Below are 19,745 nucleotides of genomic sequence, written 5' to 3' on the forward strand. Positions count from 1 at the left end.
TCCCCATTCTAACTGATTAAAGATATAACAGCAATCTAGGTTTGTTCAATGCATTGCATCAGTTGTATGACACTTTGATCTTTTACTATAAATTCTGTGTTCTGTGATCCTGCCCTACTAGCTACCTGACAAAGGAGCAGTGTTCCAAAAACTTGTACTCTCAAATAAATCTGTTGGATTATAACCTGGTGTTGTGTGACTTTTAATGCAGTTCAGAATGACAACTCGGCACTATTAGCGATTAGATAGACAACAAAATTGACCAAGCTAAATATCCTCTGAAAGAATTTTTAAAGATACATACAACTCCTGATGGGTTACATAGGGAGTTATAGAGGAAAAAGTGAACATGAGTGTCATACTAGACCAGACATTGGTGAGCTGAACAAAATAAAGATGCTTAAAAGCAAAACAGCAGAGATATTGGGTGTGATAACCCCTACCGAGAATCACTAATGAATCTCTTTTTGGAGCTTGTTGAGTATGGGTTTCCTTGGTAACAGGCCTAACTGGAGCTCATCACCTGAGGCCTTTATTGAGAGACTGCAGTGGGCAATGGAAGGGGTTATCTCTGCTGACTACCTGCCCCTTTTCCACAGTTATGTTCAAGCCCAGGTGTTATTGGAAAGCGAGCACGCAGTGTCCATCAATGCTTTCAACATCTTTAGCGAGAGATGGGCACCACGAGGTTTATTTCCCTCTCCAACTCCAATTTAATTCAGTCCCCTCCTTCTCTCCCTAAACCCTCCATCATATTCTAATGACAGAATTGCCCTTAACAGGCTTTGCTTGTTCATGTTCAATTGGCCACGTAGGTGGTGGAAAAAATGAATAATAAAGTATATACACATGGTGTCTTTTTATTGTGTCACTGTTTTACAAAAAGAATTATACACAGCCAGGGGTGACTTGGGGAAAAATATAAGCATTATTGTTGGGCCCTCTTGATGCAGTGGTAGTGTAAGAAAACAAAAAAAGCTAATGTTGGAGGGACTCTTGCGGTTTCAAAACAAAAATAAATAAATGAGTTCTGGAGAAAGCATCTGAAGTCAAATAATTAAGGAAACTTATTTGTAATTTTAAAAACTGAAGTGACCCCTTGCCCCTTAAGGCTGTTCAACAACAAATTGCTGGAGAAACTCAGCAGATCTGGCAGCATCCATAAAGTGTTGAGGCCCCAATCTTGATCCCTGTCGCACACCCTTTACATCTTACCAACCAAAAAAAAGGCCTTTTTATGCTGATTCTCTGTTTTCTGGTAGCCAGCCAATCTTCTGTTCAAGCCGAAATGTTGCACCCTACATCATGAGCTTTTTTTGTTCTGCAATAATCTTTGATGTGGAATCTGATCAAATCCCATCTGACTGAAAAATGTTTGTATTATTTGTTCCACATCCTCCTAGCCCAACCTCAATCCCCAGTGAAAAGGTACATCCACATTTTTCTCTTTATCTACAGTAAATGTTGCTTTCTTAAAAACTGGTTAAGTTTCATCTTAATAAAACCATGTTGACTCTGCCTGATGACCTTGAACTTCTCCCAGTGTCCTTCCAGAATCTCTTTAATAATAGCTTCCAACATCTTCCCTATGACAGACATCAAGATGACTGTAGTTTCATGCATTTTGTCTCCCTCCTTTTCTGAATAAAAGTATTTTGTCCCTATTTCTCAATCTAACAGAACTTCCCAAATTTAAGGAATTTTGGAAAAGCAAAATTAATGCATCAGCTATCTCACTGACAATTTCTTTTAAGCCCAGGAATGAATGAAGTGAAACTTCTGCAGAGTGAGATGCACTCAATGTTCCAATGTTTGATCTCATTTGTGTCAGAACCTTTCATTTTAATGAATTGGAAGTACACAGTAGGAATGTTTATTATTGAAGATAAATCTTTCTAGCTGCCAGGTTTTCAGTATTGCTGACTTTGCTGCTACCTGTTGCAAGTATTTCCTTCGATGGTTGCAATAGCTTGAAAGGTAAATTATTGCTTGGAAAAATTGCCTCACTCTGTCTTCTCCAGAAAAACACCAAGAACATCTTTAGTGTAAGAAGAATCACATTGCCATCATTAATGAAGTTGGAAATCTGACTGAAAAATGTTTGTAATATTTGTTCTACGTTCTCCTAGCCCAATCTCGATCCCCAGTGAATTTAACACAATCTCGTAGGATCTTAGTTCCTAAAGCTGGCTTCATATTTGACATAGAGCCAAAAGAAAAACTGCAGATGCAGGAATCTAAGGTAGACAAGCAGGAGGCTGGAAGAAGACAGCAAGCCAGGCAACATCAGGAGGTGGAGAAGTCAACATTTTGGGTATCAGCCTTCTTCAAGACTGGGGGTGGGTGTAAGGGGAACTGCAGATAAAAGGAGCTGGGGGAGGGTTCGGGTGGGGAGAGGTGCGGGAAGGTGAGATAGGGATAGGTTAAACAAGTAGAAGGTACAACCTGGTTGGTTGATGGGAGGAATGAATCCAGGTGGTGGCTAGAAGGAATGGTCAGTCAGAGGAATGGGAGGGGCTGGGAAGAGAGTTTGCAGTAGGAAGGTTATTTGAAATTGGAGAACTCAATGTTGAGTCCTCAGGCTGTAGGCTGCCCAGGTGGAAGATGAGGCGTTGTCCTCCAATTTGTGGCCTGATTCGTTGTGGCAATGGAGGGGTCCGAGGGTGGTCATGTTGGAAAGGGAGTGGGAAGGGGAATTAAAATGAGCGGTGACTGAGAGGTCAGGTCAGCCCCACTCGGCGAAATGTGCCCTGAGTTTACGTTTGGTCTCACTAATGTAGAGAACACCACGTTGGGAGCACCAGATACAGTAAACCTGATTGGAAGAGAGGCAGGTGAACCTCTGTCTCACCTAGAAGATCCTTTTGGGCCCTGGATGAGGGTGAGAGGGGTGGTGTATTGGCAGGTTTTGCATATTTTCTAATTGCAGGCGAAGCTACTGGGGAGGTTAGTGGAGAGAGTGGCGTGAACCAAGGACTGGCGAAGGAAACGGTCCTTGCAGAAGGCAGAGAGAGAGGTGGGGAGAGGATGTTCTTGGTGATGGGCCCTAATTGGAGTTGGTGAAAATGTTTGAGGATGATACGTTGATGCAGAGACTTCATATTTGACATGATGAATACAGTGATGTCTGTGATCTACTGGTAATCACAGAGGCTATCTGGACACAGAGAAGGAACCCAGAAAGCTAGCACACAGGGACAGCAGGTAATCAGGAAGGCTAATGGAATGTTGGCCTCTTATTTGAGTATAAGAGTAGGGAAGTCTTGGGAACAAAGTTTAAACAAGTTGGAACACTGGAAAGGTGATCTCATTAACAGAAATAGCTGGAGAAGCTCAGAAGGTCTGACAGCATCTGAGGCAAGAAAGCAGAGTTAAGGTTTCAGTTCTGAAGAAGGGTCACTGGACATGAAACGTTGACTCTGTTTTTTCTCCACAGATGCTGTCAGGCCTTCTGAGGATTCTTTAGGGGTGCAATAGGTTACATGCTGAGAACATTTCCCCTCATGGGAGAATCTGGGATCAGAGTGTTTAGTCTCAGATTCAAGACTGAGATGAGGAGGAATTTCTTCTCTGAGGATTGAGTCTTTGGAACTCCTTGCCACAGAGAGCTGTGGGGGCAGAGTCCTCGTACGATTTTAAGGCTGAGATCGGCAGATTCTTGATCAGTAGAACAATTAAAGGTTACAGGGAAAGGGCAGGAAAGTGGACGTGACTAATATTGAATCAGCATAAAATGGCAACACAGGTTCAAGGAGCCGCATGGTCTACTCCTATTCCTATTTCTTGCAGTCTTAAGAGAGAGAGTACCGCCACTGAAACCATTGTAATTTCAATATGCCAGAGCAAAATCAAATGATGGATTGTAGAGTGGGTTTTGCACTATTTGTTAAATTCAAGATAAACCAGTGAGGCCTCTTTTTCGTAATGCCATTTGAACACTTTAAGGGGAAAGGTATAGAAGGCAACATTGATGGGCAAATGAAGATGTTTGGGAGGAGGCTCCAGAATGGATATAATGGATGAGTGGCCTGTTTCTGTGCTTGAAATACTATGAATATTACTGTAACTGTGGCATAAATATGGAATAAAGGATGTGTTAATAGCTGCTCAGTATGAAAAATCATCTTTGCTCAGAATAAAATCAGATATTACACTGTTTAACAATAATGGAGGCAATATATTTATAGAACAAGAACTGTATTATTCTGCCAGCAAGAGATAATAATATGCTGAAGGAGGAACTAGCATTTACATGGAGTCTTATCATGTCTTGAATCACTCAGAAAGCTTGACAATCAATGGAGTAATTTTGAATGTTTTATTAAAGCAAATAAAGCACAGAATTTATGCACTGCTAGATTTTACAGTGTATTCTCTGGGTTTAATGCATCGTTTAAGGATTACAGTTGGTTAAAGTACAGGGAAAACCTCTTGTTTACTTGAGCATTGTATTGAAAAGTCAGCTTTTTAGAGAGAACAGCCTCCCTCAGTACGTCTCTGGAGCTAACCTGTGGTAATTCCTTAAATCCATAAAAAAACTGAACTCAGAACAGTATAAATCAAAGTTGGGAAAATGCTGACTCGCAAATGGTTCCTTTCTCTGATTTCCTGCAAGGGCCAAGTGCTGTGGGAGTTTGCTGTGTACAAATTGGCTGCTGTATTTCTGACTTTACCCCGTACTTCGAAATTACTGCATTGGCTGTCAGCTGCTGAAGTCATAAAAGGCACTATATATATGCAAATCGTTATTTCGCATACCTCTCCAAAAGCAATTTAAGATATCCCTGGTTTAAGAAACCTGTAAACTGCTGTAATAAGTTGTTCAAACCATTTACTATTTGTAACCTTTGTGGCTATGTTATAGCTTTAGCAGCTGACTAATTAAATCTCTTTTGTATATAATATCAGTGTCCTGATTCTCCATATCATGTTTCATCAAAAACTCAGGTGTAATTACTCAGCCTTTCACTGAAGTTAAAACATAAGGAAGGTGGTGATAATACTCTTGATGCAAAGGTTTCATTTTAACTTGTTAAAAAAAAAGCTCCAATTAGAGAATTGAAGAGAGATGCAATTTAAAATTTGTATTGAGAAAAATAAATCCATCTGCAGACAGTCATTACTTTTTAAATTCTTAGGATAATGAGTGGAAGGTGTGTTCGTAATTACATTTTGAGATTGTGGGCTGGAATTACTATTTGAAAGTTGCACTCTTAAGGGATGACCTGGAGCTTGCTACCTCAGGGATAATTTGCAATTTTGAAAGGGTCTGAGGGATTGAGGCGAGCATAAAACTGTTGGTTGTTAATTAATAACCCTGTAATGTCCTTGTATCTTTGTTCAGGACCTATTTGGAACCAAACTAAATTCTTTGCTGAACGATGTTGAACAACATTCATGCATGCCATCGAGGTTAAACACGAAGGGAATCTGTTACCGTCTGTTTTGTTTTGTGAACAAAGTGGGCTCCACCCTTCCTGGCTTAACTCGAAAAGTGTGGCGCCGGAAAAGCACTGCAGGTCAGGCAGCATCCAAGGAGTAGTAGAATTGACATTTCAGGCAGAAGCCCTTCATCAGGAATAGAGGGGGAATGGGAAAGGGGGTTGAGATATAAAGAAGAGGGTGACGTCAGGGGAAGGTAGCTGGGTAGATGCAGATGGGGGGTGATAGTGATAGGTCGGAGGGGAGGGTGGAGTAGGTCACTGGGAAGGTAGATCGACAGGTAGAACAGGTCAAGAAGGCAGTGCCAGGTTGGAGGGTTGATTCTGGGCTCTAACGTCAAGCTGACATCCATGACCATTCATACCATCTTTATCCTCCTGCACCTTCTATGAACTGCCTGCCCTCATCAGTAAAGCAGTGGCAGACCCCAAAATGGCTGCTGCCTGCCTTTGTCACTGATCAGGAAGCTCCCAACTCTGGGAAGGGCTCCCACATCAGCCCATTTATACTTTAAAATGCCATCGCCAGAGGAATAGGTTCAGGCATTGAACTGGAGTCATCCAATTGTCAGATTCTCCTGAAGCAAAATGTAATACCTAAATATTAAAAGCTTCCCCAAATTTAAGCTTTTAAAATTTATTCACTGACATTTTTTTCAATTTCATCAAGAAAACAAATGATCTAAAGTTCTGTTAAATTTTTCACATTATACTCAGAGGCAAGTATATTGATGCATTACAAAACCCTACAGACCTCTCACAACACACAATCAATCTACTACTTTTTGGAGTTCAACCACAGAAGTAATTGATACACCCCTTCAAATGGGAGGAACATTTACAAAGCAAATAGATTGGCTAATGTCTCCAAATCAGACCAGGTCTCACTGGCCTAAACCTGGGACCCCAAAATATCTTTGCATCTTCGAATGATGCTTAACTATTGTGCATGGAAAGTGTTATTTTAGCATGTTATTACACTACAACTTCGCAATTCAGAAGGCTGTAGTATGTTCCTTAATTTTCTCAAAATATATTTTCAGCACTTTGGTTAAATTTCTGGGAACACAGAAGAGTTTTTTTAATTCATTCAGTGAAGCTTGAAAAGGTTCAGAAAAGATTTACAATGATGTTGCCAGGGTTGGAGGATTTGAGCTATCGGGAGAGGCTAAAAAGGCTGGGATTGTTTTCCCTGGATGTTGGAGGCTGAGCGGTGATCTTATAGAGGTTTATAAAATCACAAGGGGCATGGATAGGGTATGTGAACAAGATGTTTTCCCTGGGTTGGAGAATCCAGAGCTAGAGGACGTAGGTTTAGGGTGAGAGGGGAAAAATTTAAAAGGGATCAAAGGGGCAACTTCTTCACGCAGAGGGTAGTGCATATATGGAATGAGCTGCCAGAGGAAGTGGTGGAGGCTGGTACAATTACAACAAAGCAAAATAAAAAGAATCTGGATGGGTATATGAATAAGAAGGGTTTAGAGGGATATGGGCCAAATGCTGGCAAATGGGACTAGATTAGGTTAAGGTATCTGGTCAACATGGATGAGTTGGACCAAAGGGTCTGTTTCGACGCTGTACGTCACTATGACCCTAAAAGCAAGCATTTATTGTCCGTCCCTAATTGCTCAGAGAACAGTTCAGAGTCAACCACCTTGTTGGCAAAGCTTTTTACCTTCCACTTTATGACAGATACAGCAAATTTCAAAGGCAGTAACAATTTGTACTGTGTGAGAAAAGGATGGTGATCAGTTGGAAAATTGATTCTGCATCAGCAACTTAAACATTCCGTCGAGTCCTTGAGATGTTAGGCTTTAAGATGCGACCATGTTGTTTAATTGATTACTTATTTCCTTAAGCAGTTGGAAATTTTGTAGATATCTTTGCATTCTTGGTGAATGGATGTTTCTGTGACTTACTGGCTATTATCTTTTGAGAAGCGAAGAGAAATTAGAAAGAAAGATAGTTTTCAAGTTCCACTATTACAAATCCAATTTTTCTCTCTGCTTTTCCCAAAATCACATGCCTGAGACATGGTTCATTTGTGTGTCTCAATGGCTGGCTTCATTGCTTATTCCCAGCTAGATAATTGGCAGGCAAGTTTTCCAGCCTAATATATGAAATTTACAAAAATGTGTAAACGGGGAGATACAGATCTGAATGCCTAGTTTCAGTCATTTTCATGCCGTGTTAATTTCAGTCCAGGCTAAGTCTTGTTTATCGATGATTTCATTAACCTGGCTCACCCTGGTGAGGTGAACACTGTGGAAAACTTCAGTCAGTGTTAAAAAAATGTTCTGAAAGAACTCTGGTCCGTAGAAGGTTCTAAATATTAAAAATCAGTAACTGAAAGTCAAAAATTGATAGTCAATTTTACAACAATCTGCGAATCTAAGAGGGTTTCAAATTAAGAGATCACTGATTTAAGATGGAGATGAGAAAGAAATGTATCTTTGGAATTCTGTGCTTCAGAGAGTAGTTATGGCTATGTCATTGTCTGATACAGCCATGAATGCATCCTGATTTTTGATTGAAAAGGGAATCTTCTTGAACGTAGACAAGCAGGAGACTGGAAGAACACATCAAGCCAGGCAGAAGTCAATGTTTTGGGTGTAACCCTTCTTAGGATCTTATTGACCGGCAGAGCAAGCTTGGGAAGACCAAACAGCCTACTCCTGCTCCAGTGTCTTATTTCTTCATGACAAATGCCTGATATCTGAAACGAGAACAGAATTTGGAAATTGTTCCATTTCATTCTTAGGTTACAAAGTATGGGGGAGGAAGAGTTTAATATAAAAGCAAATTGAATCCTGCCCGGAACACTTACCTCTCCTCCAGACACTTATTTGGTAACCTGTGGTGCAGTTCTTGCTTTCATTTCTGTTCTCTGGCTTCCTGCAGATGCAGAGACGTGTTCTTAACACACCAATCATACGGTTATATTTGCTCTCCACTGAGAATCTCTTTTGGTCAGGCTGAATTTACATTCTTAAGCCTCATGTTTCAGCACTGCCTGACATTTGCGCAGCAGTAATTGTTTGCAGCGACGTGTTGATTTAAATCTGGATGGGGGGGTTGGGGGGGTTGGGGGGGTTGGGGGGGATCATGCTTGCATCACAGCCTGTCGAGGCTTTTGTCAGTCATCTGTTCACCAGGCCGTCCATTATTCAAAGGCTGGATGATGCTGGCTTTGGGAAAAAGTTTGCCCATCGCCGTGGCAACAATTTACCACCATTGAATGCTAACTTCGTGGGGTGACCGAACCCTTCCTGCTTTCCAATGGCTGCCAAGAAAGGCTATGTTCCTCTCTATCACGTGCCAACATGAAAAAAATGTACGATAAGCAGAAAAGCTCTTGAAGTCGTGGCGTCTCCTTTTAACCTTTGTATTTGTGCCAACAGGGTTGCTGTGAAACACGAGTTTTGTATAGCGCATTCCTCACTGTGGGCATGAGTTGTGAAGATCACTGCCCAAGGTTTACAGTTTCTTGTGTGCTAAAGTCCTTCTGTGTTCATACTGCAGGGGAGTGGGCTCACACAAAATGTCCTCTACACAGCAGCACACTTTGTCACAAAGGCAGCTCGCAAACTGAGTATTGCATTCACTAGAATCTCGTTCACCTCTTGTGGGGACCCAGTTGTGAACCCTGAAGTTATAAGATGACTTGAATTTAATTTAGCTGCCAATTTTCAGTATTTCTTCATTGGGATGTGGGCATCACTGGCAAGACTGATACTAATTTCCCATTTGGAGTTGTTCTTGAGAAAGTGAGAGTGCTGCCCTGTGGTGTTGGGTTACGGTGTCCAAGATTTTGACCCAGCGATGATCAAGGATTTGTAGTAAATGTCCAAGTCAGGATGGGATAGGTGACTTGGTACTCTAGTGATATTCCCTCAGTACAGTCCTTTGCAGAGTACTATTAACCTTGAGAGTATTATCTTAAAAAAGACATATTTTGTCCAATTTCTTTGTCTTGCATTCATCAGTACATATGGCAAGAATACTAATGCTAGGGGAAATACAGCATTTAATTTCTATGCCAGGACAGTGCTAAGTGGTTGGCAAGTAGACATTGATTGTTAGAGGTACTGCCATGGGGCATGCACTCGTTGGTTCTGATTGACAATTAATTGCCAGGCTTTGTTGAAATTTTAATCCAGGAAGGTTGACTGTGATTGGTCAAGGCATTGCCCTGAGTATCAACTTGCCAATCATTCTGTATTGTCCCCTCATGGAGTATGAATGTTGGTTTGTTTGTCTCTTGAGTTTGTGTTCTTGTGAAATATCCTGATGAGGGCAGAACAAAAGATTTTGGCAAATGTACTTCTCCTAGCCAATACTTACCTCTTCTGAGAATGTCTTAGATTATATGATGGAAGCTGGAATGGATCTTGAACCTAAACTATCTTTGTCAGAGACGAGACTACCAAGTGAACCACAGTTTGCTGTGCTATTTGAATTTGTCAATATTTGTTTATTAAGATACTCAGACAGAGCTGAGTTCAAGATATTGAACCTCTGAGTTCAACCTCTTTCAGGCTGTTGCTTGGGTACTACTAATTAAGAAACACTCATAAATTTTTAAAAAGTTTAAAATAAAGATTATCGTTGAATCTTAACTAAAATACTTAGATCTCCTCCAGAAACGTGTTGAGTAACATATTTTGCACAGTTCCTGCAGGTGCTGCTTTTATTTCTGTTCTCCTGGTGATACAGAGACTATGTCCTAACCACATGAAACAAACAGCTGTACTTGCTTTCAGCTAGGAATTTCATTTGATCAGGCTACATTGTCTTTCTATTTAAATGCAATTTACACTGCATGAAATCGGGGCATCCTGTGGCTAGTTAGATACTCAAGTGTTGGCGTAGTGGAAATATCACTGAGTGCGTAATCCAGCCCAATGTTCTGGGGACCTGGGTTCAAATCCTGCCATAGCAGAGGGGTAACATTTGAATTCAGTAAAAAAAAATTGATTAGCATGTTAACTGAGAGAGTTTTTCCACTCATGGAAAAGCTGGGACCAGAGGGCACAGTCTCAGAATAAAGGGATGCCGATTTAAGACTGAGATGAAGAGGAATTTCTTCTCTCTGTCGAGTCGAGTCCTATTTAATAAATTCTTGATTAGCCAGGGAAGTGAAGATTGTAGGGAAAGGGCAAGAAAGAGGAATGTCGGATCAGCCATGATTCTTTTGAATGGTGGAGCAGGCTCAGGAGCTGAATGGCCTCCTCCTGTTCCAATTTCCTATGGTCTTAATGGTGACAATGTCACATTCACTGTTGCTTTATGAAAACCCATCTGGTTCACTAATGTCCTAAAATACCATCCTCACCTGAACTGGCCTACGTGTGACTCCAGAGCATTTAACAATGTTGACTTTTAACTCCCCTCTGTGCAATCAGAGTCTGAGAGCAGGCCTAGCCATGAACATGATTGAACAAATGAGAGAGAAGGAAAAATTAGGAAGATTGGTCAGATACCTAAATGCTTGTTCAGAATGAAATGGCTCTTTATTAATGTTGGAAAAACACATCAGGAAGTTACTAACTTTCTTTCCTTACTGTTAACTGTTTTAATGGGGGACACATTCCAGGCACAAGATGTTTGGTCATGTGATTTGAATTTAAACATTCCATTTTTTCTTTCCAGTTCGCCTCCATGACAGCATATCAGAAGAAGGGTTTCACTACCTCATTTTTGACCTGTGAGTAGCTGCATACTTTTCCCCTAAAAATACAACTTATTGCATCTTATTTTCACCTTGTTTTATGTTTGACTGATAGCTGCGACTTGTCTTCTGCTGTTAATATTCAGCTCCGTCGAGCGTGAACGGATTTGGCTGTCAGTGTTGGCACTGAGTCTTAGTGGGTGAAGAATAAAAATCCCTTGTGTTCCATGAAGTGTGCCAAATTAACAGGCAAGAAAAACTAGTTGGTGGATCAGCTCTGGCCCACACTTCAGAGTGGGTAAATTCATCATAGTCTTACTGGACAATAAGGCTGCTCTCTCCGAGAGAGAGAGAGAGAGAGAGAGAGAGAGAGAGAGAGAACTGGTGATGGTTTAACCTGAGGGTCACCATGCCTCAGGTGAAGGGAAATGTTGAGATGGAAGGATGGACCTTCATGATAACCAGATGGTGCGAGAATCGAATGCATGCTGTTAGCATCACATTGTATCACACAATCATCTGTCTCGTCAAGTGAGCTCTCATATCCCATTAGGGTGGTTAATCAAGAAATGATGGACTTGAAAGGTACTTCATTTCCGCTTTACATTAGTGGAAAAGGACAAAATGCGGTGGAACAAGGGAGATAAGTTAAGGGACGGGGCTTACTTAGTAGATTTATTCGATTCAAATAACACATGATGGAGAAATTAATAGGACTCAAGGTCGTTAAGTGTTGAGGACCCATCCACGATTATTAGAAGCAATAGATAAAGAAATTGCAGATGCATTATTTATAATGTTCCAAATCTCAATTCATCCAGAAGAGTAGTCAAATTATGTCGTCACTAAAGGTCAGCTAGGAAGAGAAACTAGATAGGCTGTTTCCCTGAGAGTGGGGAGGACTGACAGAGGATCTGATTGAGGTGTTACGAAGGGGCATATTAAGGGGAGAAAGATGGACAGAAACCTTTCACCTTAGTAGATGGGTAAATGACCAAGTGGCAAGAAGCAGGACATTTCGAGAAGATTTGAGGAAAGATGATTTTTTTTCACCCAGGTAATGGTGGGTATCGGGAGCTCACTGACTAGTTGGGAACCCTCATGACATTTGACAGCTATTTAGGTGAGCACATGAAATGCCATAGTGTACAAAGCGAGGTGCCAAATGCTGGAAAATGGGGCTAGAATAGATAGATGTTTGATGATGGGCTGAAGAGCCTCTTTCCATTCTGTAAAAGTTGTTTGACTCCGACTGAGGATTAATTTTTGCAAACAGTTATTTTTCATTAAGACAGTAAGGCCTCTTCGTTTTACTTATGGGAATGAGTAATGTATAGTGAGTTATCCAAAGATAAAAATGGGCTTTGGAGGTTTGGTGGTCCAGTGGATAGTATCCCTGCAAGGAGCTCCAGGTTTGAGTCCCACCCCAAGTCTTGGTAACCTGGGAAGATGTTTTCATAATGCGAGCAATCAGACTGAACGGCAAGTTGCAAATCCTTCCAATTGTATCAGTGGTAGGCGGTAAGAGTGAGAGGTCGTAGTGGGTCATGAGATCCTACTGTCATTATCTATGTCTCCATGCTGCAGCATGCAATATTAACATGCAGGTTAACACAGCAGCTCAGACTCCCTGAGTGAACTGCAATACATCATTGTCATGCAATGATACAGGAACCAGACACAATATACGAGCTCTCCATTGCAGCATCCAATGGTATATTAAAGGGACAAAAATAGAGATTGCTGGAAAAGCTCAGCAGGTCTGGCAGCAGCATCTGTGAAGACCAATTAAAGTTAATGTTTTGGGTCGAATGAGAAACATTTACTCTGATTTCTCTCTGCAGATGCTGCCAGACCTGCTGAACTTTCCCAGCAACTTCTGTTTTTGTTTCTGATTTACAGCATCTGCGATTCTTCCACTTTTTATTTCGCCATTATTCTGTAATTTGCCATTCTGCTTCCTTCACCTTGTTTTCTGGATTAGTTTCTGCAAAAAATGCATTGTCTTAGAAGCCTGAGCAATTGTCTCCTTTCTTGGAGAAAATGATCATTTTCCTGATCAAACTTTGGACAACTTTGTCAATTCAGTCCTTGATACAGTGAATAAATGGGCATAATTAATGTAGTGCATTATTTCCCTTGGGCTGTTGTGCAGCATTTTCAGAACAAGTTTAACATTGACTTAATAGTGGCATGCCCTAGATACATGCTTTAATTAACTGGAGTTAGACAGCAGAGCATTTTTTGTTTTGTCATTCATTTTTTTTGACCTGCAGAAATCCATCACCATGCTCTAAATTTATTGAAGCAACTAAGAAATCCACTTAAGTAACATTGCCATTTTCCCAAAGCCCTACGCCTACACTCCATTGCTACACTGTTGGAGATGTCATTTCTTGATAATATGTCAAACCAAGGCCTCCTCTGCCCTTTTAGACAGTTGCAAAAATCTTTCATCGCTAAGGAACAACAGCCTGGTCTTTATCATATTATGGGTGCTTGCTATGCTCAATTGTCTGCCTCACATTGCACTCATTAACAGTGGATCTATTTCAAAAACCAAGCCTTGAATTGGCTGTAAAAAGTGCTTTATTGGGTCTTTCTGGAGTTTTGACAGTTGCTATATAAATGCAAGTCTGTCCTACTTACACTTTAGCCCAATAAGTTTAGGTGCAGTTTGGTGAAATGCAAAGCTTAAATGTTTGCTGGGAACCACGAGAATTATATGGGTCTTTTTAAAATAAGCACAGAATTGTATCTACTTTTCATGATCTTGTAAAACTACATTCTGCTACAGCAACAACTTATATTTACATACTGCCTTTAACAGAATGAAATGTCTGCAGGTGCTTTACAGGAGAAACCAAGTACGACACCAGCCACGGAGGGAATGTTAGGTCAAATAGCTGAAAGCTTGATCAAAGAGATAGATTTATAGGGAGTATCTCAAAGGAAGAAAGCAAAGGTGAGATTTAGAGATATATGGAAAGCATGAGGCTTAGGAAAGTGAAGGGATGGCTACTGAAGGGTTTGGAGCTAGTTGAAGTCAGTGAGACACAGAGGGTTGAGGCGAGGGAGAGATTTCTATTGTGAAAGGTTGTTTGACTGGGAATCAAAGTAAGTCTGCGAGGACGCATGTTGCAGAGAAGTGGGACCTGCTGGGAGCTGAGACATATAAAGTGATGTTTTGGTTGACCTGTAGTTTACTCTGCCAGTCACGTACTGACATGCTTAACCATCCCTTCAACAACACTCTGCTGTTTAGTGCCAGTATAATAGGATACTTTGTACTCAGTGGAACAGAATCTTGAACAGAACATTTAATGGACAACTGATGCAATCCCTCCTATTTTGTGGTGAAACCAAATTTATATCCCACTGATCACTCATGATTTTATTTATTGCTGGCGTCTTTGTATTTTTCTTACTTTGAGAACGAGTTAGACCAAAGAGTCTGTTTCTGTGTTATTCATCTCTATGACTCTTAAGTCTTTTTGATCTGGTGAATCTGGCATCTTACAGCGTCCAAACCTGATAGGAATTCTTTGCACTCAGTAGCTCATGAAATAGCAACCCAGCCATGATGTCCTGTAATATAGCAGTGCATGATTAAATTAATCCATTTGTCGCTATACCCTATATACAGAAGTCTGTAGTCTACATCACCCCAATTGCTGTTTTTTTAAAAATTGCATTTCCCTAAGATTTATTTGGATTTGTTGCAATTTGGCAGGATCTTGAATATTTCTGTCCAGCTTCTCTTTTACATCTTCCTGTTTATGTACCTCAGGACTGTGGGATATATATAAAACATTGCTGAGTACTGGGAAAAAAAATTAACTTGTGAGTCAGGCACAGCTTTATTAACAGGCTAGTGAGGATTGGCCCAAATACAAAAAACAAAGTTGCTTTCACCTAACATACAAAAGATGTTGTAGCTTTGACGACACTGTCTTCTCAATTTTGTGTTGTTTGTGTGTGTGTGTGTGATGAGTAGTTTAAAAGATTTTGTTTTCTTATCAGAAGCCTATGTGTGACTTTCTGGCTTTGTTGGTTGCACTCTTGCCTGACAATTGGTCTTCAGTGGGTTTAAGTCTCACTCAGGAGGTTAGAATTAGAATTAGAATCCCTCCAGTGTGGAAACAGGCCCTTTGGCCCAACAAGTCTACACCGACTCTCCGAAGAGTAACCCACCCAGACCCATTCCCCGACCCTATATTTACCCCTGGCTAGTAACCTACACTATGGGCAATTTAGCATGGCCAATTAACCTAACCTGCACATCTTTGGATTGTATGAGGAAACTAGAGCACCTGGAGGAAATCCACACACACACGGGCAGAATTTGCAAACTCCACACAGACAGTCACCCAAGGCTGGAATCCAACCTGCGTCTCTGGTGCTGTGAGGAAGCAGTGCTAACCACTGAGCCACTATGCCACCTGTAAGAAGGGACAAAAATGCCTTCTCTGAGACTTGTAATCTGGGCTGATACTCCAGTGGTAGTAATTATAGTCCAAGACATGCAGGAAATGTGTGATATTAAGAGTTTAGAGGTGCATAAAAGGCATAATCAACTAGGAGAAAGTGAGGACTGCAGATGCTGGAGATCAGAGTTGAGAGTGTGGTGCTGGAAAGCACAGCAGGTCAGGCAGCATCCGAGGAGCAGGGGACTCAACGTTTCAGGCATAAGCCGACCGTGGAAGATATACCAAAGCATGAGGCTTAGGACAGTGAAGGCACAATTACGGGGTGGTGGGGGGGTGGGTGGGTATTGGAGCTGGTGGAGATTACTGACTGCCCAGCCAGTCAGTCAGCTCGTGTCTGGTCTGATTGTAACATTGAATTTGCTCTGCTCCCTCCCCCGATCCCACGTGTCTAACAGAAACCTAACAAGCCCAACCTTGAAGATATTCAATGTCCCAGTCTTCGTTCAGACTTAGAGATTAACAAACATCTGAGAGAGGAATAAAACCTTCTTTGTCACCATCAAATGGTCATAATTTGGAGATGCCAGTGTTGGACAGGAGTGTACAAAGTAAAAAATCGCACAACACCAGGTTATAGTCCAACAGGTTTAATTGGAAGCACTAGCTTTCGGAGCGTCGCTCCTTCATCAGGTGGTTGTGGCCCTGACGAAGGAGCGACGCTCCGAAAGCTAGTGCTTCCAATTAAACCTGTCGGACTATAACCTGGTGTTGTGTGATTTTTAACCATCTAATGGGAACTCCTTATTTTGAAACCGCTCCCTTGGTCTAGTTTATCCCGTGAGGGGTAACATTCTGTCAGGATTAACCCCTCCTCCCCATCACATGACCTCAGAATCTAATATGCTACAATAAAGTCTCCTCTCATGCTTCTGAACTCCAATGGATATAGGCCCAACTTGCTGAAGCCTTCCTTACTTTGGCCCCCAGTCAAGCAACCTTTGACAAACAACTGGATAAATGTATAAGCGTTAGATAAATCCTTACCTCCCAGGAATCAGTCTCATGTGCTTCTTCTGAACTCCAATGTAAGTTTATCTCTCCCTAAATAAGAAGATGGGTGAGGTATGGTAATAATGTTCTTGGACGAGTGATCCAGAACCCCAAGCTAATATTCTGGTGACCTGGGTTCAAATCCTACCATGGTAGATAGTAACATTTGAAATCAATGAATTAAATGCAGGTCAATTGGTGATTGCTTTTGATCGTCATCTGGTTGAATCTATTTGGTTCACACATGCCCTTTAGGGAAGAAAATCTGTCTGGCTTACATGTGAATCCAGACACGCAGCAGTACGGCTGACTCTCAACTGTCCTCTAGGCAATAAATGCTGACCCAGCCAGTGAAGCCCACATCCTGTGAATGAAGAAACAAGAAGAAATTAGAGCCATGCACAGTGCTCCAGATGTGATCTCACTTATTTTCTTTGGGTGAGGTCTAAATGTGAGATTGCACCTTGCTTACTGTGGTGATTCAGCAAGACATTAAAAAGATCTCCTCGACAGTGAATAATGCTATGGCCAACGGTCCATTCTCTACCCAAGGCACCAGACAGTCAGACTTCCTGAGATGTAGATTCAAGCAAGGCAACCCTTTGAGAATTGAAAAAAAAGTTTTGTGCATCGTTCCCACATTGCACTCAGAAGTTATGAAGAACTACAGGTTAATTGTGAGCATCTATGTTTACCAGATTGAAGGTTTATTTAGCTGTTTCACTGTGGGATCTTGCTTTGCAGGTGATACCTACTGACTTATCAGAATCACTACTCGTTCTGTGGGGAGTTTTATATATGCACAACCATGCTTTGAAAATCATATTAAAATCAGATGACAGAGAGAGATAAATGTGGCTAGATATTCAACCAATGTGGCATCATTTAATTTGCACACAGAATATGGTGTGCAGTGCATGCATTATTGAAGCCTTAGTTGTCATCTTTGCAAGGTTCTGGACATAGACCTTTTAGTTTACATATTAGCTCATGTACAACTTCTTGGATTCTAATGAAGAGTCACCAGACTCAATATGTTAACTCTGCTTTCCCTCCAACAGATATTGCCAGACACGCTGAGCTTTGCCAGAAAAGTTTTTGTTTCTTAGATTCCTTTACTGGAGTCGTCTATGATTTATCAGACTTGCACCTAAGTAAGCAAAGGAATCCAACCTGTGCAGTGATATTGTGAGTAAATGAGAATATGGCTGATCCACATTCTGACTGAGGCTTTCAGACATGAGTCCAATATCCCTTATATCTTGGGTAGCAAATATCTTTCCCTGCATTGCAATGAGGAACTTTAAAAAGAGACGTAAAATTGTTGAGAATTTTCTTCCAACTTTTTAAATAAAAACTTTGATTTTCTTGAAAAGAACATTTCAAGTCCTACCTAATAAGACCCAACAGTTTTAGTCTCCTATTCTCTAACAAGTAGAGTGTTGTTTGTCACAGTCAAAACTTAAAAGCATGTCAATGGAAAAACCAAAGAACCGCAGATGCTGGAAATCAGAAACAAAACCAGAAATTGCTGGAAAAACACAGCTGGTCTGGCAGCATCTGTGGAGAGAAAGCAGAGTTAACATTTCAGGTCTAGTGCTTCTTCTTCAGTTTCAATGGACTTCCTTTCATTATGAAGTTGAGCAATCCTGTAAATAGCACACCTTATAGATCATTTCTCAATGGCAGATGAACTTAAGAATGCACACATTTATGGGTGAGTTCCAACTCCACGCTGATGAACTGCATTGAATGCTGGCCGGAAGGCATTAGAGAGTTTTGATAGAGCATTTGTGATTGTCCCCTAAAGATCTGTGAGTTTGCACCGTCTACATTTATGACTGTAAAACATTAGTATAGAAATGCACATATTGATACCAAAGGCAGAAAGCTACAGGTCCACATGCCCTCAAAAAGGAGAATATTAAGTCCTAAGTAGACTAGGAGGACAAAGCGTTAAACAGCAGGAGTTTTGTTATGGAGGTGTTCACTCTCCAGGCAGCAAGGTCAGACAAAGCTGTTTGGCTGTCCATGTCATCATTATGCCAGATAATCGGACTCTTAAAGTGACATTCCACCATACTTACACACGTAAATGCACAGCAGGGAATGCTCGCAATTAGCCTGTTGTTCACATCTTCTGAGTGCAACATGAGAGCTACATTCAACAGTTTTCTGTTGGTCTTCAAAAGGACGTCAACATTGAAACTGTGTCTTAGGAAATGAATGGGAGAAGTGACTGGAGCTTAGTGCTTTGAGTAGCTTGGACACACTCTGCTGTGGCTCAGTGGATAATAGTTATCCCCTCGAAGTCCAAGAACTTGGCATCAAACCCCATTCCAAAGAGTAGAGCATCATACCTTGGCCATCCCTTCAATGCAGTGCTTAGGGAGCGCTGCACTGTCCGGTGTACCATCTTTCGGACCAGCTGCTAAATGGAAAACTCTGCCCTATTCTTTCAGGTGTATGTTAAAACATAGTAATTGCAGTAATTGATGGAGAGCGAGTGAATTCTCCTGGCTAAGTATTCACCCCTCAACCAGAAGTTGAAAAAGATGATCTGGTTACCATTGCTGGTTGGAGTTTGACATATGCAAATTGGCTGCCAAACTTCCTTTGTTTATTTTCCATTCTTTTATAGGATATGGGAAATGCTGGCAAGGCCAGTGTTTATTCCCCAATCTTTGAGTGTTTGGCAGTGAAGTCTATAACAGTGTTACATTATAATTGATTATTTATATGCAATTCAAAGAGTATTTAATTGGTTGTAAAACATTTTGTGGCATCCTGATGTCTCTTAAAAGGTGCTATAGAAATGCAAGCTCTCCATTTATTTGTCTGCATTCATTCAATTTTTAATGTTGCATTTGAGCATTCCTAGTGGGGGATTTGGTGATTATGCAATGTCTTGTTGTGTATCACAGCAATACCTCAAAACACTGAATGCATTGGCAAGTCAGAAATTGCACCTCAAAAAAAAAGGGCAGAGGGGATCTGGAGTACACTGTCTCAAGCTCAGCTGGATGCTAGGGACCAGTTGGAACTCTACAGACTAAGACCAACAGATATTTATTCATTAAGAATTTCAATTAATGTGAAGAAGATATAGGTAAATAGATTTGATACAGGCTCAGCTGCGATCTAATTGAATAT

General features: G+C 41.0%; 1 protein-coding gene across 16 annotated transcripts in view; it reads left to right on the forward strand.

Moving 5' to 3' along the window:
* The window catches only part of camk2g2 (calcium/calmodulin-dependent protein kinase (CaM kinase) II gamma 2), a 357,622-nt gene that overhangs the window by 183,045 nt on the left and 154,832 nt on the right, over positions 1–19,745 (forward strand). For all 16 annotated transcript variants that reach the window (XM_072583442.1, XM_072583443.1, XM_072583438.1 and 13 more), the window contains exon 4: positions 11,094–11,148. In XM_072583442.1, the coding sequence (XP_072439543.1) occupies positions 11,094–11,148 (55 nt within the window). The remainder of the gene's footprint in view (positions 1–11,093; positions 11,149–19,745) is intronic.

Source organism: Chiloscyllium punctatum, chromosome 13, assembly GCF_047496795.1.
Source record: "Chiloscyllium punctatum isolate Juve2018m chromosome 13, sChiPun1.3, whole genome shotgun sequence".
NCBI lineage: Eukaryota > Metazoa > Chordata > Chondrichthyes > Orectolobiformes > Hemiscylliidae > Chiloscyllium > Chiloscyllium punctatum.